This window comes from Dicentrarchus labrax, unplaced genomic scaffold (genome assembly GCF_905237075.1).
Source record: "Dicentrarchus labrax unplaced genomic scaffold, dlabrax2021, whole genome shotgun sequence".
NCBI lineage: Eukaryota > Metazoa > Chordata > Actinopteri > Moronidae > Dicentrarchus > Dicentrarchus labrax.
The window spans coordinates 18,758,720-18,786,030 of NW_026136720.1; the positions used below are offsets into that span (position 1 = coordinate 18,758,720).

Consider the following 27,311-nt stretch of genomic DNA (forward strand, 5'->3'; position numbering starts at 1 on the left):
AAATTACGACAACAACCCGTCCTCCTGTGCATTACCTGTAAGCGCGCGAACCGTCCACGTGAGTCCAGCGGGTGCCCTCCACCAGCTGCTGCTTTTTGAAACGTGTTGCGTTTACGTGCCTCCGTAAACTCATGCTTCCGAGGTGGAAACCAGTAAAGATGCTACACTGTAAGAAAACACAACCACACTAATTTAGGAGAGAGTGGGACATGAGCAAGGTCGTGGTTTCGCTGGGAACCAGTTTGAACACACTTAAAATGTGTAAGTGTGTGCTGTTATTATACAGACAGTGTGTTCAGCAGCATACAGCGTTCACTTTCGCTCAAGTGGCGGGAGTATTAGTATATGTAAATATACAGGGGGATAAAATGGGATTAACTGGACCTGGTGTAAAAGGAGAAGAGCCTGCATGTGGGTGTAGAAGTGCAAAGAAGTTTGTCTTATATTTTGTACTGTAGTCAGCTCAAGCAGGTCAATTGTAGATTCAGATGGGGTGAAATCTTTATGATTTTGTGCACACTCTTTAGTCAATAGTACATTTTTTGCTCTTCTAGTGGACAGGGGGTGTATGCTGTTACATTATACAGGAACTGTATTTCCCAGTTTAATCTTAACTGAAAAAACAATCCTACTGTGCATGGCTGGATTATCTTGTTAGGGGGCCAGGGGCAAAACAAGCCCCAGGAGTTCTGTGTATCAATGACTGGAAGGTAATTTGATTAAACCTCAACTTTATTTAGGATTATAGATCATGAGGTCTCAATATAAAGTAAAGTGAAAGTGATCATAATTTTGACATGAAGGCCACCATATCATTCAATAATGCAGGACCCACTTTGTTTGATAGTGTAGTATCAAACAAGGTAATGTAACATCAGTATCGCGAGTTCCTATAAAAGGTTGCAGTTAATCAAATTATGCTAATTATGCTTTACTGTGTGCAGCTAACACACAAGGAAATCTGGGGCTTTTGGGGCCCCTGGAAGTCTAGGTTCTCAGTGCGGTTGCCCGTGTTGCATGGTTGGTCATCCAGCCTGGCCAGTGATGCTGGACAGGGCCTAAATGTATGAAAATAATAATAACACAATGGCGTGATATTTCATTTTGGAAATCAAGTGACATCAAGGTAATGTGTTTTAACAGTGATAAATTCACATGTGTGTAATTAATGTTTTTATTATTTTTTTTTACCACAATTTTACCATTATCATCACCAAATGTTGGAAATGATTTCACTATAAATGACAATAATCAACAACATATGGTGGTAATGAATTTGCCAAATAAACACACAGGTTTTCAGTTAAGTAACACTTAACGTAAACAGAAGTTGTTTTGTTTTTTTGGAGCTTGTTTTTGTTTGGTTTGTGGACTTTGGACTGTTGGATTGACAGAAAAGTAATTAGAAAGCATCCTTAAGTTCTGAAATTTTAGAGACAAAACTATTTGATTAAATAGTATTAGTTAGATAGTAATGATTTAGTAATAGTATTAGTTTTTAATATTTAAAAAACGGAGATTAATTGCTATTGTACTAATACGTCATTTCGCATCTTGGCTACTTGGTAGCAAATAGAGGATTTGCCATGGAGGGTACCACTTTGTTGTTCGCAAATATCCCGTAACCCGTGAACGCAGCACTTGTCCAGGCACAAACTGCGATGCTCTTCAAAGGGACAAGTCCTGCAGGCAGCAGCCGATTAAAGGCTTGTGCCCTCTGTGTAGTTACGATGTTAGGGTTTGTTTTATAGCGATGGAAGATACGGTTTAACTTACTTAATTTAGTTATTTTACGACCGGTTCTAGTTTTTATTGAAAAAAACTAAAAAAAAAAAAAAAACTTGTTGCCTGGCTTCTGGGATAATAACACGTCATTTACCACCGATTGCAACTTGAGGTGTGTTTCTGGAGTAAAAGGTAAGAACTGACACACTGGTTTGCCATATCGTTTTGCTGTTTAATTCTTGAAGGGCTCAGCTACGACCATTAGCTTGTAGCATTAATTGATTGCAAATATTGACTTAACATTTGCTTGATTATGCAGCTTCATTAGACAAACCACCAGACCTGCGCTTTTTTTGACCGCTTTCACGAGGTTAGTTAAGCAGATGACATTAACAAAAAAAAAAAAAAAAAAAAACACACAAAAAAGTAAGGCTTTATTTATTTTAACCAACATCATCATCAGCTGTCATTTAATTTGTGTCGGAAAGTCCACACACACACACACACACACACACACACACACACACACAATGCTCTGTAACTGAGTCCCACAGCAGCCTTTGCATGTCTTGACAGTTCATTGTCTTTCTCATGACTATGTAGTTTTAAAGGTAGAAACTCTATCTACAGGGAGAAAGCAGCACTTGTGGCTCTTGTCATCAGTTCAACTATAGTTGAGGACAGATACAGACGGGGGTGGCTGCCTCCAATTAGCCTACCTCTCTTGTCCCATGAGACTTTTTCCATCCTTTTAGTCAACATCCGTCCATCTATCACACTACCTGGTTCAGTGTCTTTCCAAGAGAAGATACTGAACCACCTACGTTGATCCACTAATGAATTGTATACATAAGTCAGCCAGGAGCAGACTTCACTTGGGAGATGGAAAGTGTTTTTGTCAAGTTGTCATGCTGTCCAGACTTAGTTACAGGTTCATCGCCATTTGCAGACATAAAGACCTGTAATAGACACAGTATGGAGGATGTGTTCCTGATGTGCAGCTCTCTTTGCACAATTCACACAGCAAACTACTTACCTGGACTCGCACTATTTAGTTCACTTCATTGCACCTATTTCCAAAGGCAAGTAGTGGATGTTTTGACAGTTTGTGCTCACTTGAATTAATGTGTATTCTTAAATAATGTTTGACTTTGTTTTGACTGGACTGTGAGGAAAAAAAATAGAGAAAGACAGGCTGCAAAACTCTCATTCACATGGCTGCAACCATCCACGGCTTTAATCAGTCTAATTTCCATCAGCTTGCACTTAGACTAAGCTTCTGGTGATGTGACATTTGTGTAACGGGAGGTCACATTTCAGCTGTACTGTCTTAAAAGTGTTGTAAGCTGGTAAACACACTGGATTATATATATTTTTAAATGTTAGCAAACTGAGCATTTGTTGCACCAGAGACAGGTTTTTGACATCCATCAAGGACAATGCAACAGGATGCTTTTATTTTTTTGTAGTAAATCCTCAGAGAGAGTGGGCGGAAAATGGACCTGTGTCGCTGTCACATTAACTTATGTGTGATTTTGTTTTGGAATATTACGTGTCTGTTACTGTTACACCTAATTGCACAGGTCATGAGTCACCGTGTAGAAGCTTACCAGTCTAACTATTTGCAAAAAAATCATAGAAATGTCACTATGATTTCTTACTCACGATCCCCTCTCTTTTCCTTCACTTTTTAACTTCATAAACATGGCGCTATATATTCTCTTGCATGAACTGTTGAGAAACTGATCTGCACCATCAGTGGCAGTGGCCCTAAGCACTGTAGGTCTCTGATCTACGTATGGCTCCTGTTCAAAAGTAACATGCTGAAGGGAAAGACCTTTAGTATTTGCCAAATGTTTTTGGAGTAAAAATATGTTCCTGCTGTGCTTGAATGCCATGTGTAGCAGCTACTGTAGCAGATGTTTATATAGTTGCTGCACATTTTAAATTAATTTTATAAACATCATCATCAAACTAAGCTTTGCAGTGTCCATGTCTTGAATTTTTCATGACAGATGCTAAAATAACAAGGTCCTAGTATAGGGCAAGGGTTACTTTCAGTCATATTATCTCCATGACTCATGTCACTTCTTCCACTGCAGGTATGGACACACATGCGATACAGCAGCGAGAGCTCCTGTCTGCAGCGGGTAGCTAGCCAGCTCTAGCTAGCGCTTCCACCTGAACCTTGGTCATAACCTACAGGACATTACAGGACTCTTCATTCCCCCTTGGCCCTCTCTGAACTGGACCATCCTGGAGGGCGACATGGGGGAAAGACGGACACAGTCCTTCCACACGACGTGCCACGTGCAACGTGAATATGGCAGCAGGATGAGGAGCTGTTTCATAAGTTACAGGCCCAACGGCTATGCCAGCACAAGCCTCAGCCTGGCCCAGGAGATGGATGCTGACCCTGAAGCGTCCAGAACTACAACTTCTAGCTCTGCCCTAGCTCCTGAACCTGACAGAAGCCACTACTCTCCTGTTTCACTGGAACAGGACCCCACAGCGGTGAATAATGGATCAGGCATTCCCTGCTGTCCGCCAGCGGACACAAAGGACCGAGCGCTGCAGACCATACACAGTCAGCCGTCTATCACCTCTGTCCCACCACCTGTCCCTCCACCTCTCCCTCGTTCGAGCTGGCTGCATCATCAAAAGGATTTCCACAGCCCTTACATCAAGACTAGCATGCAGGGGGATGTTTACAACTTCCTAGAGAGACCTGCTGGACTAAAATGCTTCCTCTACCACTTCCTTGTGTGAGTACCTGACTGGTTCTGTGTATACTGATTTCAATACAACCATGGTAAGGTTATATAAAAACTTTGATGTCAGCGCTGAAAGCTGTTTAAAATTCAGTAAACAGTGTAGCTGAGAGTCTGACTTCGGCCACACAGGTCTGGGCGATGTCCCTTTGTTAGCTCCAGTCCCTCTCCCGTTAATTACATCTAGTGCTGCTCCTTCCAGTATTAGGCTCTGGTTCCCAGTAACAAAAGGAGAGGTGTCTGTGGCCTGCTGGCTGTCTGCGGTTGTTAACCCAACAGAAGCAGGTCAGTGTGATCTGGTGAACCACACCACTGGAACTGTTGAGCTTGATCTATTCGGCTTTTCCTTACAGTAAACAAATCAGCAACCTCATGCATGAAACATGGAGCTTCCTTCTTGATCCTGCTAACCCGACCTACCAGAGGAGCACACTGACCTACAGTTAAAACATAGCTTACATGAATCATTTTATTAACTGCCCCTTAGGAACGCTGTCTCTCCTTTGTTGGTGTTATTATGCTTGGACTGTGATGGCATGTTTTTTATCATGATAAGTTTACTAATTCCAGAGTGTGTCTGCAATGAATAAAATGATGACGGAATGATACATTTTAATTAACGGGGAAAAACAATTCTCAGTGCACTGTAGCAGTTAGATTATGTAGTTAATGTTGTGTCTTTATTATGCAATTAAACAGAACTTTCTAGACTGCGATCAAATTTTTTAAAAAAAGTAAAATAAATTTGTGATTAAAAATGTATTAATCAAAAAGTTGACTCGATTGGAGTGGAAAGTCTGAAACATCTACTGTTAGTAAACACGAGAGGGAGTTTTGAAGTGATGAATATAGTCCACGGAGAGGACCTACACACACAACTTCTGTATTAGTATTAGGAACAGTGTTATGGTGCATGTAGATTTCTTTAGTAGGATACATATTAATTTGTCAGCCTGATAAAAGAATAGAGCACATCACATATATAACATAATTTAATGTGTTAACTATGTGTGTTCAAGGTTAAGGCTAGTTTAGATGGTGCAGCTCAAAAGCAAAGTTTGGATTTGAGCAATTAACTTTGGGATTTGCAAACAAAAGTTTTTGATATGAATAAATGCATTTTTAATCACAAATTTCTTGTACTTGCAATAACATATTCTCTGATTGCAGCATCCATAGTTTTGCTCTTAAGCCTCTTCTGTTTGACGGCACAATAAAGAAACAATAACAAATGAAAATAAAATTCTTAGAAATCAATATCATGGCCAAGAATGCCCCCCCGACATGTGATTAAATGATCTTCTACGATCTCTGAAGTATCCTGCAGTTTTGTTCCAGACGTCATAGTAAGCTCTGAGCCCATGGATTTAGACCAGATTAGATGAAAATATGAATGATAATAATAGAAGTTCAATTGAAATGCCTCTACTGAAGTCTTTGAAAACACAAAGTTCTGTGTATTATCGCATTATTTTGCTATACTGCACCCCTGCGGCCACAGTGCACTGGGTTTTTCTGTTCCATTTCCTTATGGGTTTGTGTAGTTTGGGTACAGTAAAAGCACACTAATACAGCATCCTGTCTGATCTGTCTGTTACTCACTCACTTTGAGAGAGTGTTAGGATAGAGAGGAGGATTAGTTGCTGCTGCTGCTGTCATAGTTACACATGCATCTTGAACTGGATCATTTATTGGCTGAAAAGCACCCCTGTACCTTACATATACCATGTTGTGTCTAAGTAGACCTGGGCCCAGGTCAGGTAAACCAGAAACAGTGCATAAAAAAACAAAAACTTAATTTTAAAGATGTGTTCTATATGGTAATGTTTGCCAGTAAGCTTTAAATGTGCAGCTTTTACTTTGAGATCCTTTTACACCATGTTTGCATTTTTTATAGAGAAACACATCCATGCGGTCACATATGTGTTAAAAAAAAAAGATTCAGCTACTTCAACAAATGCAGTAAATTAAAACCGTCACTGAAATGCTGTTAAAACACATTCAGACCATACACAGCTTATTAAAAAAACTCACTTTCAAACTCTGCAGCTGCACCACCATCCTGCTCACTCACAAACATTTATGTATAATCTCCAGAACTGTAAGAATTATGTGTATCAGTGCTACAAATCACACCATGAATGATAGTTATTCATTGATCCTACTTGTCTAAAGTTTCATATCTTTTTTTTAAGAACTTCCACTTGCAAAAGAGACATGCAGAGGGTTGAGTTGAGGGTAACTTGATTCGATTTTGATGTCTTCAAAGAAATTATATCGCATAAAAACGGTAAATTTAGATATTCTTGAGTATCAATCTAATATCCGACCAGGCCTTTGATTCTGACAGTAAACCTCCGGTAATTAATGCGCTTTGAGATGCTCTTTGATGCGGACTGAATCAATGAGGAAATAAAACAGCGTGTCTGGCTTTCTCAGAGGATGGAGACAGAGAGAATCTCACGTTCACAGAGTCAGTTACTATAGTTTTTTGTCCCAAGTTTCCCTCATCTCACTAAACCCGCTTTCTGGAGTACACCCCAGAAAGGCGTTTACCATAATGCTTTCGCCTGTTGCTGTCGCAGTGTTTTAGAGTGGTGTTTGTCTGCGGAATTGGGCAGCAAGAGAGCGTGACACTGAAAGTGATTTGTGGTGCGTTCAAGCACAATAAATCCTTTCACGAACAAGCTTTAGAAACAGATTTCCTCCTTATAAAAAACATTGAATAGATTTTCAAAATCCCCCATTTCCACCACTGCAAACACAGAATCACACTTTTGTGGGCATGACTCAGAAGTTAGGCAGCTCTAGCCTAGAATAACCAGGAGTGTTTGGCCTGCTATGAAACTTATGGCAACAATCTCTAAGACTTCTTTAAGAGAGTTCACGTTCCTCCCAAATCATCCATTATACAAACACATTTATCCCCCTCTACAGCGCTGTAGCTCAGTTGCCTTCAAATTACCTAATCATTTAAACATAGTCTAGGCCTAATGTTTAGTGATTAAAAATAGCAGGAACACCTACCACTTTTCACCTCTGTCTGTGTGAAATTGTGCTTGAAGAGAAGCAGAATTTATCTGTCAGTCAAAGATGAATGGAAACAGTGCTGAGTTCTCCGTTGTACTGTATGTATGATTATTCTGTGTCCTTTGCTCCCCACTGCTGATAATCGCTCCCAGCAGTAATTGAGGCTCTAATGTTCACCCCTAACAGAGGAGAGAGAACCCGAGCCTGTCCTTCATTTAATATTAAACCCTTCTGACTGATCCCCTGCTGACACTCCTTTAAGTAACTCTTACTTGTCGATGGCTATCACTGGTGGCCATCTATTCTCCTGGCCTCTTTAGAGATTGACAGGAGAGGAGGGAGGCATAAAGGGCTGTATGGAGCACTCATGACAGCCTTAATAGGTCTTCTCTAATGGGCCTGCTCATTAGGATGACACACAAGCATACAACACACACACACCCACACACACACACACACACACACACACACACACACACACACACACACACACAAACATGCACAGAGACACAGAGGTGGTTGCTCAGTTCATCACTGCCTTTATCATGCTGAAGCCTGAATCAGCAACATTTCCTGCCAGCAGTTCAGCACATACAAACAGTACGTATGCATGCAGGCATGCATCTACCATAACACACAAATGTGCAGATAAGTTTGGATTTCACAATACAATTAAGAGAAATAGTCAGACATATTGGCTCACACAGGCTTATATGTCAGATAATGCTCTCATTAACACTCCATCTGGTTTCAGAACATCATTCCAATCAACAGGTAGTGTAGTGGGATAACACACAGATTTGTGGGTATTACTGGGACATTTGACACAAATTAATGGTTGTACAACATCCATGTGCATTGAATGTGTGTGTATTGATGTGCATACATTCTTTAACTAAGTTTTCTTCAACAGTGGATGGATTTGATGGATCAGGTATTTTTCTGAAAGCTGGTTTAGATCCAGATGATTTTAGATGAAAGTTGCTAATAGCTGAAATGTTGTATTACTATTCACTAATCATAGGAAAAAATGTAGTGAAGTTGAAGTAGTAAGTAGGCTATTATTCTTTTTGTCATTCTCATTTGAAAAACCTAAACAGATTATTTCATGTGGATTTATATTAACTTTGGCACAGTGAGAACTCCAAATGTCTGGCAGAGGGTGAATATTTAGCATCTGTTGTTTAATTTTTCCTATTTTGCTTTTTAAACCTAGTTACCCCACCCTACCATAATCATCATAATCATTTAATTAAGAATTCATTGGATAAAACTAATTAAAAAATAAATAATTTAATGAAACGTAATGAAACAAAAGTAGTTTCAGTTACAGACTTTATCGTCAGGGAGGATTCTCTCTCCTCCTGATGATGGAAAACAATGAATTGTTAATATAAACAAAACAAATATATAATATATTAGATGTCACATTTATCCAACCCAGGAGGGGACAGACAGAAACCTGCCATGCTAGTGACGACAGAGTTAGTCAAAGTGGGTAGAAATCCCTTGGACTCGGGACAGCGTACGAAAAGAGTGTCCGAAAAGAGTCTTATGCAATTGCATGCAGGCTCACCAGCACACGGACAAACCTGAGGCAATGATCCCCTTCACGTTTGGGCCACTCCCTCTGAGTCTTTTACATAACCAAAGGGAATGAACATGTATGTCCTCATGATTCCCAAATGCCCTTCTCATACTGCAAGCAGATTACAGCCATACCTCTTGGTCCTCTTATCCACATAATCAGTTCAGTTTCTTACAGCGGGTTGTAGACGTCAACACACAGATTAATTTGAGACAAAAATGTTTGAGATGCAACAGCAAAGAAAGAAAAGAACTCTCAGATTATTAAAAACAGCCCTTAATGCTTTCATGTACAGTGTTTGTAATCAAAATGTCATTATCTGATAAAGGTAATCTTTACTGTAACATCATTGTAAAGCAACCAGTTTGCAGTGGAGGAAGCATTGCACCTGTTTATCCTCGTGAAAATGCAGTGGGCCAGATGTTGTCTGGAATCCTTGGTTATGTCGTGTGTTTTTATATCTGGACAGATTATTGTAATGGTTATAGTGAATCCCCTCCATCTATGTGGAAAGGCCAGAAAGGAAACCTCCTGTTGGATATCTGTTTACAAGAGATTACTGACTGAATGAGGTGTACTGTATGGCTTTCTCGGTGGCAAGTTCTGTGCACTGGAATATACTTTTTAATGCTATTTCCTTCCTCAGCTGAAGACTTTGGTTCCAAAATTTGTCCAACATGCTCAACAACTGAAAGAAAAAATGATTCCTAGTATGATATTAAAACCAATGATGATACTTCGTAAAGGCTAGCTAGCAACTGAAAGGTTGCTGAACAGATCTACAGCATTTCAAGGTTTAACTCTATTGTAGGATTAACCGTAAAGTGTAGACTCAATGTAGGTGTTATATTCAATGTCCAATGTCCAATGTCCTGCCACTAAAGGTATGACTGCCAGCCACACCTACTGGTATCAACCTGCTAAAGCATGCCATTTTTAAACTTGATCCACCGGACCCCTTAAGCCAGTAGATTATGCCATCCTAGCTTCACTTCTTGTTTTCCTGGGATTGCTTAGTGCAGATTTTGTTTTGGTAAAGGTGTTTGAATGTGTTAGACTGTTTGGCCTATTGTAACAGAATCTTAAATACTTAGAGAGGTGTGTTAATGTAAAACTGAATTTAACTAAACTTTGGCTTTGCATGTTGCTGATGCAGAGTCTGACATGTACTTAGTGAGGTTACTGGTTATGAATAAGTCTGCTTCTACAGTGTAGATGAACGAAACTACTCTTTTCGTTCATCTTGTCCTCCAACCTGTAAGGAGATTTACATCTATTTTCTAAGTATTTTGTGGATAGCTAAGCCAGGATGGAATATCCATGTTTGTGACTGGTGGCTGATGTGGTGTAATCCACCCTAAGCTCTTCCATGGATGAGATGGGGAGGGGTTGTCAGTAAAGAGGGTAGTGGCCACTCTGGCACTCTGACTGTGCTCGCTAGCAGTGATGGCCAGGGCGATTTGTGTGAACTCGGCTTGAAATTTGTACTTTTCACAAGCTTTTTTCATGTCATATCAAAGAAGCAGTCTCAGAATATAGAGATATTTAGAGAAATCTTAGTGTAGTGTAGTTACAAATATGTATTATGGGACTTTAATCAGCCAGCTCACAGGGAACAGATTTATTATGGGAGTACGAGTATGCAAACATTATGTAAAAAGTTAATTCTTGGATTTGACTCGATTTGCCTACAGGTGGATGCTGAACTAGGTTGGGCTGAAATGTTGTGCCGTATAAGTGGTATTAGCTGCAATCTGAGCAGTAGTGCAGCAGAAAAGGAATAGCATTATTGGCTTAAACAAGAGTTTTATGGTGATAGCTGTGGCCAAAGGCATTAGTCCGTCCTTCTGCTCATCTGTCCAATTCTTGTAAACACAATATCTCAGGAATGTTTCGAGGGATTTTTTTTTATTTGGCACAAATGTCTATTTGGACTCAAGGATGAACTGACTATAATCAGTTCATCCAAAACTATATTTTGGTGTTTAAAGGTCACCATTACTGTGACATCAAAAACACCTTTTGGCCATAACTCTGATCTCTGAAATTGATGACCATATTTCACAATTGGCCAGACAATCAATTGGTGACAGAATTGGTCAGTCTGACCTCAAAATGACCTTGACAAATGTTTGTGATCATGATAATTTTATACAAAAGGTTAAAGGTCAACTTTACTACGACATCATAATGTCCTGGAAAAAACATTTTTTTGGCCATTATTTAACACTGTAGCTCAGTAAGAGAAGGGGAGATTGTGACCATATTTCACAGTTGGTCGGACATTAATATGGAGACACTTTTGACTCAAAGGTCAAAGGTCATTGTGACCTCAAAATAGCTTTTTAAAAATTGCATACTAAGTACGAAGTCAAATTGAGTATGTAGTGTGTTTCAACTGTATAGTATGTCATTTTGTGTATGCGAGAAATGCCCAGATGTATACTAGATTAGCAAGAATATCTGAATATGGCGTGAGCTTACTGCACATCTTCAACCGCCCCATAAAGCATTGCGTCTGTTTTGACTGGTTAATGTCGGACTGCAAAGTGGGCTTTTCACTACTTTCGAATGTTATTTAATCACAAAATGCACTTTTGAGAATATTTGGTGATAAACTGTTTTCGTTCAACAGTAGCTCGGACCGCAATGTTGTGATTAGTCTGGAGTAGTCACACTTATCTCACAGCCCTGTGTCAGTGCCTGTTGTGATCGATACAGTCATGTGATCCAGAGAAGACATATGTGAACAGTCGGCATACTTGGTGGAGGGTTTGGTGTGGCTCTACGCTGTACTTATTTTAGTGAAGCTGGACTGATCTACAGTCAATAATACTCGCTAAAGCCCCAGCTGTTTTGTTTTAATCAGATCCCAGGGGTTTTGGCCTGGCTAAAAAAGGTTGGCTAATGGTTGTGAGTGACCCACTCCCGTCCTTAGCAAACACCTCCCTGTGGTGTCCTGCAGAAAGAGTTAGAAAATGTCTACCTACTATCTGTACACAGCCTAATGCACAGCTCTAGACATTGCAGTCATGGGTTTGGTTGTGGTTTTCAGATGGCTGTGTGTTTTGCAGCAATGACAGCTTTCAGTATGACAGATCTTTTTGCAGCTTTTACCTCCTAGCTTTATTAGAACATTGACATTTTGATTGATTATCGAGCCTGATAAAGAGGTTGACACATCCCTAATATGAACCAATAAAAAATATACTCCTTGGTTCCAATTTTTGGTTGGAAAAATTAATTCTTCTCTCTTTTTAAGCCATCATGGATGAAATTGTGTGCTGGTGTAGAATTAGCTGCAGCCTTGTGTAAGTTGGCCTGTCCAGTGAATTTTGTTCTGAAAGTGACATTTCCACCCCACTGCAGTATATGGAATCCCATGGATACTGCATTGTACTGTTATCCATTCAAAACAAAACAAATGGCACAGTCTCATGCGCTGAAGGGAAACACACAGATTACATGACCTTGTCAGCGGCCTACATGGCTATGACATTATATTTATGCTTATCCTAAAAAGATGATCTCCTTTCAACAAAAGGGAAATGAGCTTTGAGTTGACTTTACCTGCCCTCGTCTCAACCTGCCCCGTCTGTCTAGTCTCTGCCTTCCCAAAAGGCTGATGATGCCTTTGCAGATCAGTGAATGATCAGAGGGCAATGTTATTTAGGAAAATACAGTGGTTTCCAAGGTTTACAAAAGATAATTCCCTTTTGTGACTTGACCTGTATGTGTGGACTACACTCTGACTGCTAACAGTATCTGTATTTTCTTATTTTCATATTAGGGCTGCACAATTAATCAAAATATCATAAAAATTGCAATTTGGCCAGGTACAGTATCCAAATTGCAGAAGGTGCAATGTTTGGATCAAAATAAAATGTGTGACAAAACAGTATTATAAAGTAATGTAGTGCTGCCCTGGCCTACAAATCTCCAGACGTGAGTTTGTTTGGTACCAACAACTGTCACATCATGATTTTTCTTTCAGTGAAAATGACAATTGTGATGCAAAAATGGTCTTTCCCACTTATTGTGAATCACAATATTTGTCAAAATATTTTATTTGGTTTTGATTTTGATTTCATGATAATTTGTATTTTCATACCTGAGGTGTTTTAGGAGCTAGCAGTATTCAAGAAAAGGCTCTGCCTGTTGAACAAGCTCCCAATAGACTTAATAATATGAAACCTTTGTCATGTACTGAAAAAGTTTCAACAAATAAGATTGAGGAGATTAGATTGGAGAGGCTGTTGCAGCAGCAAGTCATGTCGGCATGAGGATCAGCAGAGCAGCAGAGTCATAAATAGAGAGAGCTGGTCTTTATGTTTTTACACCAGTTAAAAACATATATATTAATCAATGTCACCCTGAGACTCAGCCAGACAGGGATCGGATTGGGCTGCACAAAAGCCATTGCGCTCAAGTGCTACTGGATGTAACATTATCCTTTATTTCTTTGAATCTATACTTGAGCAATATGACTGCTTCTACAGCCTTGTGTCTATGACGCTTTAAACTGGCTCGTTTCTTAGTTGCATGACCTATCCTGTTCCTATTTCATTAACATGCTGTTTTTAATCATTTGCTTTTAGTGGAAATGTAAACCCTAACGAGAGATGGATTAGTTGTCAGCCTAGTTTTTAGTTGTCGTACACACCTCAAATCCTTCAGTCCCATATGTTGAGGACATCACACCAAGGGCGTGTCCAGCCATTAAGTCTCACATTAAAATCTGGTTGATTGCAGTGTTGGAGGCTGGGCCATCACGCCAAAAAGCAAAGAGAAGACTAAACAGAAATAGGATTCTCAGTGCCACCCTGGGTTGAGTCTTAGTGCCTTACCTTGGTCATCTCAGTTAAACTGAAATGTACATGACACTGTACTAAATCAGAAGGGATGATATCACCTCAGCTCACCCTCCTGTTGACTTCCTTATATGTCCAGGAATACACTCAGAACATTATGCTCCAGTGCTTTTCCATTTTTGTTGCATTTGTTTTTTAAGCATCCAGAATCCAAGAGAAGGAGGAAGAGACGCGCGTGTGTGTGTGTGTGTGTGTGTGTGTGTGTGTGTGTGTGTGTGTGTGTGTGTGTGTGTGTGTGTGTGTGTGTGTGTGTGTGTGTGTGTGTGTGTGTGTGTGGTGAGCAGTAATCCTCAGAGACTAAAATCACTGTCCCATCTGGCCAATGTGTCATAGTCTGTGTGTAAGAGGGAATCCTTCTTTAGGAGTCTAGCCCTCCATCACCCCACCTTGTCTTACTCTCGTGTGTGTCTCATATTTAGTAATATGCTTCTCTTTTGGGTCTCTAACAAATAAAATCATATTTACTGTATGGTGGCCTCAGTGAGTGCTACATTTCCAGGTCTTTCTTTTGTGCAGAAGCGTGTAAGTTTCTGCATTATTTAGTATGTTATGCAAATAATAATAAACAACAGACACTTACATAACACATCCAGCATATGGCATGTAATCCATCTTGTAGTACACAGCATCATGTGTGTGTTTTTAAAGTGAGCTCGATCATGATGATGGTGCATGCAAACGCTCACAGTATCTCATATAAAAGCTTAAAAGATGTTTTCCAAGGATTATTTCTCATATGGTGAAAATACAGACTGCTTATAATCCTGTAGGGTTAGAAAAGACCAAGCAAAGCCCTTCATGAGCCTCTTTAAAAGTGTAGAATGGGGGGCGCCTGGGTAGCTCACCTGGTAGAGCTGGTGCACCATGTACCAAGGCTGCAGCGGCCCAGGTTTCCAATCTGACCTGTGGCCCTTTGCTGCGGGTTATCCTCTCTCTCCCCTTCCCTGTCACTCTGTCACTATCAATTAAAGGCAGTAAAAGCCCCCCAAAAAACTAAATTTAGAGTGAATATGTAAATAAACAGCACAGTGGTTTAAAGGCAGTTTTGAACAGTGTGAAGTTGGAAAATGTAGTATCCAAAGAAAATTTAAGTAATGATTTCTGAACAGAAATGAATCTGATGGAATCCAAATATCAAATAAAATGCAATAAACAAACTATTTTGAAGCACCTTGAATAAAATAAGTGAATAAAATATATAACAATCAAATAATCCTACTCATGAAAGGCAGTTTAATTATGGTGTTTTTTTTGGAGATAATAATCGACATAATAAAAATAATTATTAGTTGCAGCCCTACCTTCCTCCCCAACTCTACTCTTTTGCTCTCTGCCCTGACTCTCACTCCCACTTCTCCCTGCTTCCTTTTCTTCTTCCTCTACCTTCATTTAGGTGTGCTAGTAGTGGATGTTCAACCCACAAGGCTATATTTGTAGACTATGTATATACAGTAACAGATGGACCGACTCGTTGGAATGTTTCACTGTTGCTAGGACACGTGGAAACATCCTGTCAGCTGTTAATACAAGCAGATTGATGACAAAAAGAAAAACAGGGACAAAGTACGTTGACATTTTTGTAGGAAAACTGGCTAGAAAACAGCATATTTCTTTTATTTTATTAAATTATTAGCAAATTATTAGCAAATCTTATAAATATATGTTGGTATGCATTTCTCAATGTTAGACAGAAAAAATGTACTCAGTAGGGTGGTTCATGTCCGCAGCAAAATCATTGGTAATCAACAGAAAAGTCTGTCCGTATAAGACACAGTTCTTAAATAAATGGAGGTCAGATTCTTAAAACAATAATTATACATATTAATAATGGTTTCTGCTTTGTTATTTTTTTAGATTACTGCTACATAAGTGAGTGATATGTGGTGATGACTGACTAAATAAACAGTTTTCTCTCCCTACAGCTTCCTTATGGTCCTGGTGTGTCTCATCTTCAGTGTCCTGTCCACTATAGAGCAATATGCAGACTTTGCCACAGGAACCCTCTTCTGGATGGTGAGTACTTTCATTGTTCTGATATGTCAAACATAAAACCTCCACAGAACTCAATAAATAGGCTAAATCCAGAAGCATCTTCATAAGTCCCACATGGATTATAGGTTTTAAGGTTGCATCAGTCACGAGGAGCTGCTGTTATTAACGGTAGTTCTACAGAAATAATGGTTTTACAGATTTATCAGTTACTTCTACTACTAGTATGCGAGGCACTGGCCTGAAAGAGCCTTTACTGACACTTAAAAAAAACATTTACTGGTTTCAGCTTTTCAAATGTGGAGATATGCTATCTTATTCTATTTTATTTAACTGTAAATTGTTTTATTTCACTTCATTTTCAGAATGATATCATACTGGGCTCTGGGAACATTTTCTGAATTAGGTCCAGTGTGTAACATTTTGGAGGTTCTATTGGCAGAAATGGAATATAATATTTATGTTTCCATTAGTGTATAAATCACCAAAATATAGGAATTGCTATGTTTTTGTTCCATTAGAATGAGCCTTTTATATCTGAAGACACTGCAGGTCACCTTCCATGGAGTCCGCCTTGTTGAACCGCCGTGTTTCTACAGTAGCCCTGAAGGGACAAAACAAACATTGGCATTTGATAGGGGCATTCGTGTTTTTCCCCTTTTCTGCAACCACAGTAGTTTCTCCTTCATACTTAGGAGGGGAGGGTGAAGCCAGGGAGTTGCGATCTGCAACTACACCGCTAGATACACACTGGACCCTTAAACAATTATTAAATATAATAAATTGGTAATGAAAATAATCATTGCCATCTACATAGTGACATATGTAGGTGTTATCACTTCTATATTGAGAGAATGGATTTAGTGATGCTTCCTGGACAATTAAGACAGTTAATTCTTTTGGTGTAACAAACCATTTTTTCTGAAATGAATATATATTTTCTTAGAGAGAAGGAACAAAAATAGTGACATATGGTATTCTAAAGCTACTATAGCTGCACTGCAGTACTCTATTGTATCCACATGATGGAGACACAAGATCTTGGCTGGGAGGATTTCTACCCACCATCTTACAAGCTCAAAAAATCACTTTCTCTTATTGCAATTGCCATCACACAACATCTGCCAGCTTGTATTGCATTAATCCAAAGCCCTTTACAGTAACATGTATGTACTGTAGATTATTAGAATGGGAATGACAGGGGCCGGATTTTTTTTTTTTTTAACCCATTGTGACAACACTAATTATGCAAAATCTTTTGGCATCACACAGACTGCACTTGCTGATACTGGTAAATTGACTTTTTTCGAGCTTATTAGGCTATTAAGGCTGCTAAGTGATGCAATAAATCCAGGGCTTACAACAGGTAGAGAAAGTTGTGACGGCTGTTTGGAAACTCTACAAAGAACTTGCATCATCTGTCTCTTGCTTGCACACTGTGAATATAAATACACACGTAGCTACTGTGTACTCACACACAGCTTACGCAGACACCTACACAAAGGCTGCACATAGACAGACATGGACAGACACACAATCACCAAATACACACATGTACCACCTCCTGAGTCGTGGGGGCAAACAGAGGACAGAGTGGACACTCTGTTCTGTAAACTTTTGGCCAGTGCCCTTTGAAGATCTACTATCACGGTTATTCATTTATTTCTACACAGGAAGAGCCAAATACTCTCTATCATTATACCTAACTGTCTTTCTATATCTCTCGCTCTCCTCATTCCACCTTTTTTTCTGTTGCTTCATCACTCAAGAGACCAGCAGGAGTCAGCCCAATAAAGACATAGAGAGAAATTAAACATTTCTTCATACTAATTACTGTTAGTCTTTTCTCATGAATAGTCGAAACCTGTTTATGTATCTTGTACACCTGGCCGTGTTTGCTTGTGTATTTGCAATGCATGGTTTCAGTTCAATATTAATTGTAAGATAAGATAATAGCTTATCTTGTGTGTGTTCATGCTTGCTCTTATGCCAGTGTGTGTGTGTGTGTGTGTGTGTGTGTGTGTGTGTGTGTGTGTGTGTGTTTGAGGGGGTGGAGCTCTGTGAGCGGTGCCGTGGTGGCATATAGTGGTGGTAGTAACTATACTTAGAAAGTTCAGGGTTAACTGACATTCGTGAATCACAGGCTGCTTGTTTTGGAAGGCAGAGGGGACATTAGTCCTTGAGGATATTTGGCCTTCAGGGCAGCTGCCAAAGCAAAGCTAGCCAGCTGGGCAGGAGGCACAGAAGCATTTACACACACACACACACACACACACACACACACACACACACACACACACACACACACACACACACAGATACACATGCATACATCTCTTCCTCATCCTCTCTTCTGCCCAAGTCATGTTCACAACTCACCCTATTTAAACATTTTAATACATAACTACATAACTATTCTGTTGCCCTCACTGCGCGTGTAGGTGCACAACTATCCAGCGAGCCAAACGCACTCTCAGTAAAGGTTGAAGGCAGTGGGTTGCCTTTTTCACTGGAAGCAATTGTGAAGCTGTTAAAACCGCATCAGACAAAGAATTCAATGATGGTGATCAGAAATCAGAAAACAAAGAAACTGGATTCACAAAAGTAGATCTGTCAAAGAAGTTGCATTGTGCTTCAGGTCAGGAAGGAACAATGTGTCACCAATTAATCTTGTAAACATAAAGTCCACAAGAGTAAAAGCAAAAAAGAGTAAAATACACAATAGTTATCTTAACAGTAATTCAGCAGTTTCTTACAAAGCTGCATTAGCAACACATTAGCTCTAGACAGCTGGTATAGTGGCTAGTTTGGTTAGTAAAACAGTAAGCTGATCATATAAACTGCAAACAAAAAAACAACTTTCTCCTGAAACAAATCAGCAATCAGAAAGGGCATGTAAGGATTAAATAAAAGTTGCCTGTCAATAGCTTTTGCATCTGGAATCCCTCCCTATTTACTATATAGTGCACAACATTTACATTTATTAAGTGTCCAAATTATGAATGTGTAAATGTATCCATGTAGTGCCCTTACCTATTCCTCAATGGAATCAAAAAAGTAGTGTCCATAACATGTACACTATAACAAGCCCACAATGTAATGTGCTACAATTAATTAGGATAATCATGGTTTTCTGTTGATGACAATTATAACAATGACCCCCATCTAGCACCGCTGTTTTATCAAAATGTTTTCTTGACCAACCCCCACATGGCAATGTAGCTTCTAAATAAATAGTTGAATATCCATGAACGTTTTTATGGAATCATTTGGCTTTTGGTGACCTTGTGAGCCTTTCTTGAGTGGCACCATTAGGCAGTTCCCACTACAAAAAATATTAAAATCTAATGGGAATACTGATGAGAGTAAAATGTGTTATGGCAAATCTAGACCTAAGTTTGAGTGACCCTTGGTTATTGCTCCCACAAGTGATTAATTTGTTTACAGTAATTATGCCAATAAACCAAATAATTGAACAGTGTACTGATGTTTACAATCCACGAGAATGACATAATACTTATAACAAAACCACATGGAAAGAACCCAAAAGCCACAACTGGAATGAAGGATCTAAACTGGTTGATGAGAGTAAATAACTGAGGTGTAATCATTTTGTCGTGCTATTATTGGAGAAGTTCTAATATCTTTAAATCTGTCATATTAAAATTAAATTAAAGAAAGCATATGCAATTAATGGGATTTACTTTATTATCTGGACTACAACATTGATAACAAGGCTGTCATTTTGGGATGTGTACCATCGATGAGTTTGAAAAGCTTCGTAAAGCTTTTGAGTGACTTTGTGTGTTTGTGTGCATACGTGCACCTCCCTAGTAGTGGGACACACAGATGAAGCAATCTAATCACATTTTCATCTGATACCGTAATTCCCAAGCAGCTCTTTCAATGAGCTTCATCCTCGTCTGGCTTGACGAGATTATCGCTGCGCCAACAGGCGGCTGTTTTCAGTAAACATGTAGTTGCCAGTTTCTGATACACATACAAAAACACCCCAACATCTGGGTGACCCATTTTATGGAATTATTATGACTAATCCCTTTAAATTCCCCCAAATCATGTGTACCTTTGACTTTCAAATGTTACCCAGATGTCATAATTACTAAACTCAATGAATTGGGATTCTGCGGGCATTTTGTGTTGGTGCTGATGCTTTGTTATGACTGTGTGAAAAAATTTGAGTGACTGCTTATTTGTTGATGAACATTATTAACCCAATCATATGGAAACACCAGACGTTTCGTGTAGGACACAACTATGAAAAGTAACTGTTTAAACATTTGTGCAAATGCTAGGGAAATGACACCTTTCAGTCAGAAGCGTCCATTGGGTTATACAGTGTTATACAGACACAGCATCGGGGACCTTTAACATAGTCTGTTACTTTCCTACTCAAACAATAAGGCTATGGCTGGCTGGTCAAGTTCAGCTGAAATGGATGTTATAGGTAGCTTGGTCCCAGGCCTCTGAATGCCTGCCCAAATCTTCGATTTGTTCAGCAATTCAAATCTGAATGAAAGAAGTGAAACCAAATGGTAATTCAGTCTGATTATGAGGCTATGTTATAGAGATTTACTGAACCATTTCTGCCCGTCTCTGTCTTCAGTTCTGCCTCTTTATCTTTCTCTCTCTAACTCAGCGACAGAAAATGAGCAATTCATGGAGATGGATAAGGGGTATAGGAATCCCAGGCCAGACAGCTTGAGCAAAAAAATCTAAAGCTGTAAAGTTAATGAAAATGGGCAAACTGAAAACTTAGAAAGCAGCAAAACGGATCTCTCTGTCTGTCTGCCCTATTACTATGATGACCCTGATCTGGAGGCCTTAGTTTGCTATTAAAAATTGTTTTCCAAATATGCACAAATATCACTAAATGGACACAACAGTGAATTTCCTCTATGTGCTGATACTAGAGGAACACTTTTGCCAGCCATAATAGTGTCTGGTTTGATTGACAGGTCATTGTTTAGGGGCTCCGTGGTGCAGTGTTATTGCAGCAGGGTTCGTGGTATTAAGTTTCATACAAGGGGTGGTCAGGGAGCAGCCAGTTCAAGCAATCAACGAGATGGCCACCCACATGGCCTTAGGTTTTAACAGACAGTATGGTGGCTAAATATTATGTGTGCATGGTGGCCAGGATAACAGTCTCCGTCAGACAGGCATAATTAATCCATAGGTGCACACATGTATGCGCATAATAGAAAAAAACAAATGCACAATGGCTCACAATTTAAAAGCACCAACCTCAACACATATGCAGGTGCATAAAACTAGGATTCAAAATCAAACCCTCATTTGTCATTTTTAACTCTCTTCTTCAAGTGCTGCAGAAAGGTTTACAATTACAACAAAATCTCAACACCCAAACTGATTATTTAGCATTCTTATCTGTTAGGCAGCAGCGTGATGGCATTTCATCCCGTGGCTTCAATCACTTAGCCATAGACCCCGTGTCAATATGAGCTATCATCAGCCATGTTATCAACCTCCATCTTTCTTCCTGGGTGGTTGGGTGATCTTGGTATTACAAGACCACCTCAGTGTCTCTCTTTCACTCTTTCACACACCTGTCATTACCCACTCATATCATATGGTAGATCTTAGTGATTGATTATAATGGCCTTAGTGCTTTTAGATTAGTCTTAATGCATGGCACAGTGTTATCAATGCTTTTAGAATTGATACCATATCTACTTCCACTTCCTCTCGCAATTATTCTCTCTGCACCAATGGAATAATGCCTGTAAACCCTTGCTCTGTGTATGTATTGTGCTCCACAGGAGATTGTGCTGGTGCTGTTCTTTGGCTCGGAGTATGTGGTCCGGCTGTGGTCGGCAGGCTGTCGCAGCAAATATGCAGGCATCAAAGGACGCCTCCGCTTTATCAGGAAGCCCATATCAATCATAGGTGCACCTGGCATTTTCCTTTTCTCCCATTTAATACAACAGATGTCATGAATTGTTCTTGTAGATCAACAACTTAGATTATTCAAGCAATGTAATGGCTTCACTTTAGTACAAGGTTTCATTGAAACTGAAGTGATTGCAACCCTGATTTGATTTTTCTTTTTCTTTATCTCTTTCTCAGATTTGATCGTGGTCATTGCTTCAATCATAGTACTTGGTGTAGGGTCCAATGGCCAAGTGTTCGCCACGTCTGCCATCAGGTAAACTACTATTTTGTTCTGCATTTAATTATTTACTAATAGCTTGAGAGGGATCAGAAGATAATGAGATGGATGAGGCGGTGTTGTGTGTTGCAGGGGCATCCGTTTCCTCCAAATCCTGCGCATGCTCCATGTGGATCGACAGGGAGGAACATGGAGGCTCCTCGGATCTGTAGTCTATATTCATCGACAGGTAGGTTGAAAGTATTCAAGCTAATGCTATTAATTTAGTGTTGTTATGTATCACAAGGTATTTTTAAGAACCCAGAAACTTCAAATCAAATATCAAATATCAGCTCTTAGATGTCTGTCTGCTGATCCGGCTACATATATATATTTTCTTGTTTTTTAACATAATTTTTTAATCGCATATCGGATAAGAAAAGTAAAAAAAGACATTTACCCTCTTGTTGCATCACTTAGCTGCAGTTTCTTCTACAGTGAGTGCACAGACCCCTTCCTAGTCCTGCTGCAATTAACTTCTTATTAGAACAAATCCAACATGCACAGTCAGAAATACATGCACAAATAAGCAACAGCAGACCTGGCTTTATAAGGAGAAGAAGAGAAATCGCCAAGATTGCCTCCACTTCTTTTTCACTGTGTCCTGGTACACTTGTTTTAGTATTTTCTCAGGCTGATACACAATGAAGTCCGAGGATGTAATGTTCTTTTCTTAATCCCCAAAGAAGACGGTGTTCTTTGGTTATGGTCAAACCTGACATTCATGTCTCTTTGATGCATAAGAAGAACTGGTCTGATCAGTGAGGAATGCGTGCAAAGGTCAAAAAAATAAATGTAAAATGAATCCAAGATGAGCCTAATTTGATTTGTTGCCATCTCCCTGTTGTCAGATGACCACTTTATCAAATGATGTGCTCTGTTTAGTGGAAATATATTGCCTTTAGCAGTGTCAATAAGTTGGTGGAAAGGAATAGACTAAGCACATTAGAATGTGTGCTCACAATAGCATTCGGTCTCAATGTGCTTTCACAGTTGATTCTTCATTTAGGAACATTTACATTTGCTCGTAAATTAAGGTACTGAAAAAATGTTTTACAGGAAACATTTGATCTAAATCACTGAAATAATTGTTTCCATATTTGCATATTGGTGGACAAGGCTCTGTAGGCTTAGACACTCAGTCTTTTCACATTTACTACATTTATTTTTGCATTTATGCGCTCAGCCAATTGATCAGCCTATTCAACATTATGGGACTAATCATTCATACAACATTTTCATTGTTTTTTTGGTTGACTTTGTGTGTTTTTTGTATATTGTAAAATATACAATAATACAAAATATACAAGTATTGTATTGTATATTTTATATTATTGTATATTTTATATTTTATTGTCTGTTATGAAATTGAATATTTAAATTTTAGTATTAGGAAATGTCTTGTTTTATCTGTTGTGCCTGTAGAAACATCCTCTCGAATCCCTGTATGTCTGGTGCATGTGAAGAATTGACATTACAGCTGACTTTGACTTTTGACTTTGACTTTTCAGGAGCTGATCACCACCCTGTACATCGGCTTCCTGGGCCTGATCTTTTCCTCCTACTTTGTCTACTTGGCGGAGAAGGATGCTGTTGACGAGGAGGGCAAGACGGGCTTTTCCAACTACGCCGATGCCCTGTGGTGGGGTGTGGTAAGGCAGCTAAACTAGAAAATGGAAACACATTGTGAAGAAGAAGCAAGTGCTTCACTAATGTTTTTTGCACTCGTTTGTATGTGTGGGTTTTCTAAATTTCGTTTCATGCAATGCATATATTACTCTGATCCTTGAATGCTACTCGAATTTCCCACCATAGCTTACATACTTGAAAGGCCACATCACATGTACATGAAAAAAGATTCTTCTCTCTAAAGAGCTGTAACGAGTAATCTGCACAATGCACTCGCAAGTGGAGTCTTAACCAGAAAAATGGAGATGGCCGGCCACCCTGGTTAGACCAATTATTAACCTCCTTGTGTTTTTATTCTCCTCATTGGTTCTTGGTGTAGAATGCATGTGTTGCTGCAACACTTAACGCAGAGGCAGGTGTGTTGATGTTTTCTGAGCGTAGAGCTGGTTTTGCTTATTTCCCCCTGTACGGAGGCTCAGGTTTCCAGAGTAGTTAATTAAACATTTGAATTGAAAGCGCAGAGTAATGAGAAACCTATGGCAGCCTTGTGCAGGGGATCAGCGTGTCACAAAGAGACGGTAATAAACCATTCACCTCTGGGCTCTTTGGCTCAAAGAACTTTTAGAGCACCAATATAAAGTGTCAGTTCCCTTAATTAAAACTTTAATTGTGGGATTACCACCTTTATGTAACGAGGGTTAGAGGGGTCACAGTGCTCCTCACTGCTCTATGGAAAGTAGAAGAAAAGCTGTTATTTGTGTTGCTCTGATCACAATGTTGAGAAAAAAATCACGGTTCGGGATTTGCACCTTTTTGTTTTTCTGAGACTGTAAACTTGAGAGTAATGATATGCTATTACAATCGGTTTGGTCAGATTTGTGAGTGTTTGTGTGTGTGTGCGCTCATTGAAATGAGATTGCGCTGATTGGAGAACGCTAAGCTCTCTCAGTGTTTATGCCTTCTCTTGGCTCGATTTCCACATTCGGATGTGCAGGTGCGGGGCACAGCTGGAGAACAAGCCAATGCCATGATTCATATCCCCTTCTCTCTCCTTCTCACTCTCTCTCCCTCCATTACCTTTCCTGCTTTTCTTCTTCTTTTGCCAATTGCTTATGATTAGGTAATGGCTGTTTGATTTTAACAACCTTTCTAACTTCAACCAGGACACACTGTGAAAGAGAAAATGAGGAAAATGAAAGCTATCAGTGGTAAAAAGTTCCCATTTTGTAGTTATGGTGCTTATATACAATTTGGGTTTAATCACACACACACATATAGTACATATCCTGCATGTATGAATACAGACATTCACATGAACACACACTTACACATATTCAAAGACCAGGTTTGTGACCTTTGTGTAGACATGAGGAGGTTTTTGCCACACACCCTACAATCTGAATGAGAGGAGTGTTTTTGAGGAGACCATTCCACTCTGATGGTCAGGAGGACATTGTTTAGTCATCGGATTTGTGGATGAGGGATTAACCCCCCCCCACACTCCCCTGCCCCCAACATACACCCACCCACCATTCCCGCCCCTGCTCCTTCTTTTTTACTCCCAAAGCCCTTTTAAGTATCTCACCTTACATCAGCCTCTTTGTGTTCGCGCTCAGCGGTGGCTCACGCGGCGATACCCCATAGACACCCACGGTAAGCCAAGTGCGTTCTGAATGTGTCAGAATTGGCTCGGCTTTCAGAATGGGTGTACATGCAAATGCAAGAGGTATTTGTTTTCCCCCCTCACCCCGGCAAATTCCTACACTCACTGAGGATTAGTGGTTGGGAATCTTATTCCCTTTGAGGAGCAAGAGCCTCAAATGCACCGGCCATCCCTGACAGCGAGGCCAGAACGACGGATGATTTTTTTCCTTTATTGTTTAAGTCCTGTTATAGACTGCTGTGGTAAAGCTTTGAGAGCTCTGTGTTGACTGACATTTTCATTACATCAGTGGTTTTCAAGAAATGAGAGGGGATTTTGATATCTCTATGATGCAGTAATGATGTGATAAAGTAATGATTTAGCTTATTCAATGTACAACTGTAATGTTGAACACAATTATTTACATGTATATTACATTTGCATCAGTGAGGGGTAAAGGAAAGGATATCCATTGCATTAAAAGGGTTCCTCCTTACTTGGCAGTTTTTGTTTTAACACTGACTCTCATAAGCACTGTTTGCAATCAGACAATTTGTTTTGAGAGGCATAAAGTACAGCCACTCTCTAGTTTCCTGTCTCAACCCGCAGTGTGTGTAGCTTTAATTTGGCTGCAATCACATTAGCCCTTCCGTCCTTTTTTGTATCAGTGAGGAACTGTGCAGGATTTTCCCTTTAGGTCACACATACAGTATGTCTACAGTCTGCTCATGACAATCTAGATGTAAGAGAAACTTCATCCACTCTCTGTCTTTAGGTGACTGTCACCACAATTGGGTATGGAGACAAAATTCCTCAAACGTGGATAGGCAAGGCCATCGCCTCCTGCTTCAGTGTCTTCGCCATCTCCTTCTTCGCTCTGCCTGCTGTAAATATAACTTCAATCTGAATCATATGAAATTCATGACCAATAAGATTTATTAAACTTGTTTTGTTTCATTTAGTCCCAAGCTTATAACTGTACTGATGTAATGATAACAAATTGGAATTTATTCTACCTCTACACTAAATGTTACAACTTTAATATGATGTATTTTCCTGCTGTGTGAATAGATATGGTTCAATCTAATTCTCTCCAATTAGGGTATCCTGGGCTCAGGGTTTGCCCTGAAAGTCCAACAGAAACAGCGACAGAAGCATTTCAACAGACAGATCCCGGCTGCAGCCTGCCTCATCCAGGTAAAGTTTAGCAGTGAATGGAAACATCTCAGCTTTAAAAAGTGTAGCATAGTAATCCAGAAGGTATACATTAAAAACCAGGTCAGACACAGTCCATCAATGATTTAACAGTAGACATATGACCTCTATACCTCAGTTTGTGTTGGACCATGGACATGGACTACAACAAAACCTGGTCCGTATTATTTTGAAAGGTTCTTACTGAGCCTTCGAAAAGGTGAGCTGTGTCCCATTTGCCAAGAGTGAAGTGGTAGACGAACAAGTAGCTATGTTGTGCCAAAAGCTAACAATTACAAGGATTACAATTACCCTGGACACACCCTGAGACATAACCACAGTTTAGACACCTGTGACAGAGACACTTAAACGTCTGCTGGACACTGACTGATATCCACTATCTGTCCATGTATAAGAACATTATGGAAAAACAATACAATGATTTATTTGTCATGCGCAATTTATATACAGCAATTTGTCTGACACATAGAGGTTCAGTGTGTAACATTTAGGAGGATCTATTGGCAGAAATGGAATATAATATTCATAGATATGTTCTCATTAGTGTGTAATCACCTGCAAATAAGAATCATTGTGTACCTTAGAATGAGTACTTGTTAAAGCAATTTACACAACCCTGAATTTTTGGCTAATATTTTTTATTAGGTGAGTAATCGGAAACATT

The 27,311-nt window shown here is 39.5% G+C and overlaps 1 protein-coding gene across 6 annotated transcripts in view; it reads left to right on the forward strand.

The window, feature by feature from the left end:
• The first annotated feature begins 1,672 nt into the window (after positions 1 to 1,672).
• The window catches only part of kcnq1.2 (potassium voltage-gated channel, KQT-like subfamily, member 1.2), a 163,105-nt gene continuing 137,466 nt past the window's right edge, over positions 1,673 to 27,311 (forward strand). For all 6 annotated transcript variants that reach the window (XM_051381525.1, XM_051381527.1, XM_051381522.1 and 3 more), the window contains exons 1-9: positions 1,673 to 1,917; positions 3,828 to 4,490; positions 15,908 to 15,998; positions 21,773 to 21,899; positions 22,080 to 22,158; positions 22,255 to 22,351; positions 23,673 to 23,813; positions 26,208 to 26,318; positions 26,534 to 26,629. In XM_051381525.1, the coding sequence (XP_051237485.1) occupies positions 3,994 to 4,490; positions 15,908 to 15,998; positions 21,773 to 21,899; positions 22,080 to 22,158; positions 22,255 to 22,351; positions 23,673 to 23,813; positions 26,208 to 26,318; positions 26,534 to 26,629 (1,239 nt within the window). In that variant the 5' untranslated portion in view covers positions 1,673 to 1,917; positions 3,828 to 3,993. The remainder of the gene's footprint in view (positions 1,918 to 3,827; positions 4,491 to 15,907; positions 15,999 to 21,772; positions 21,900 to 22,079; positions 22,159 to 22,254; positions 22,352 to 23,672; positions 23,814 to 26,207; positions 26,319 to 26,533; positions 26,630 to 27,311) is intronic.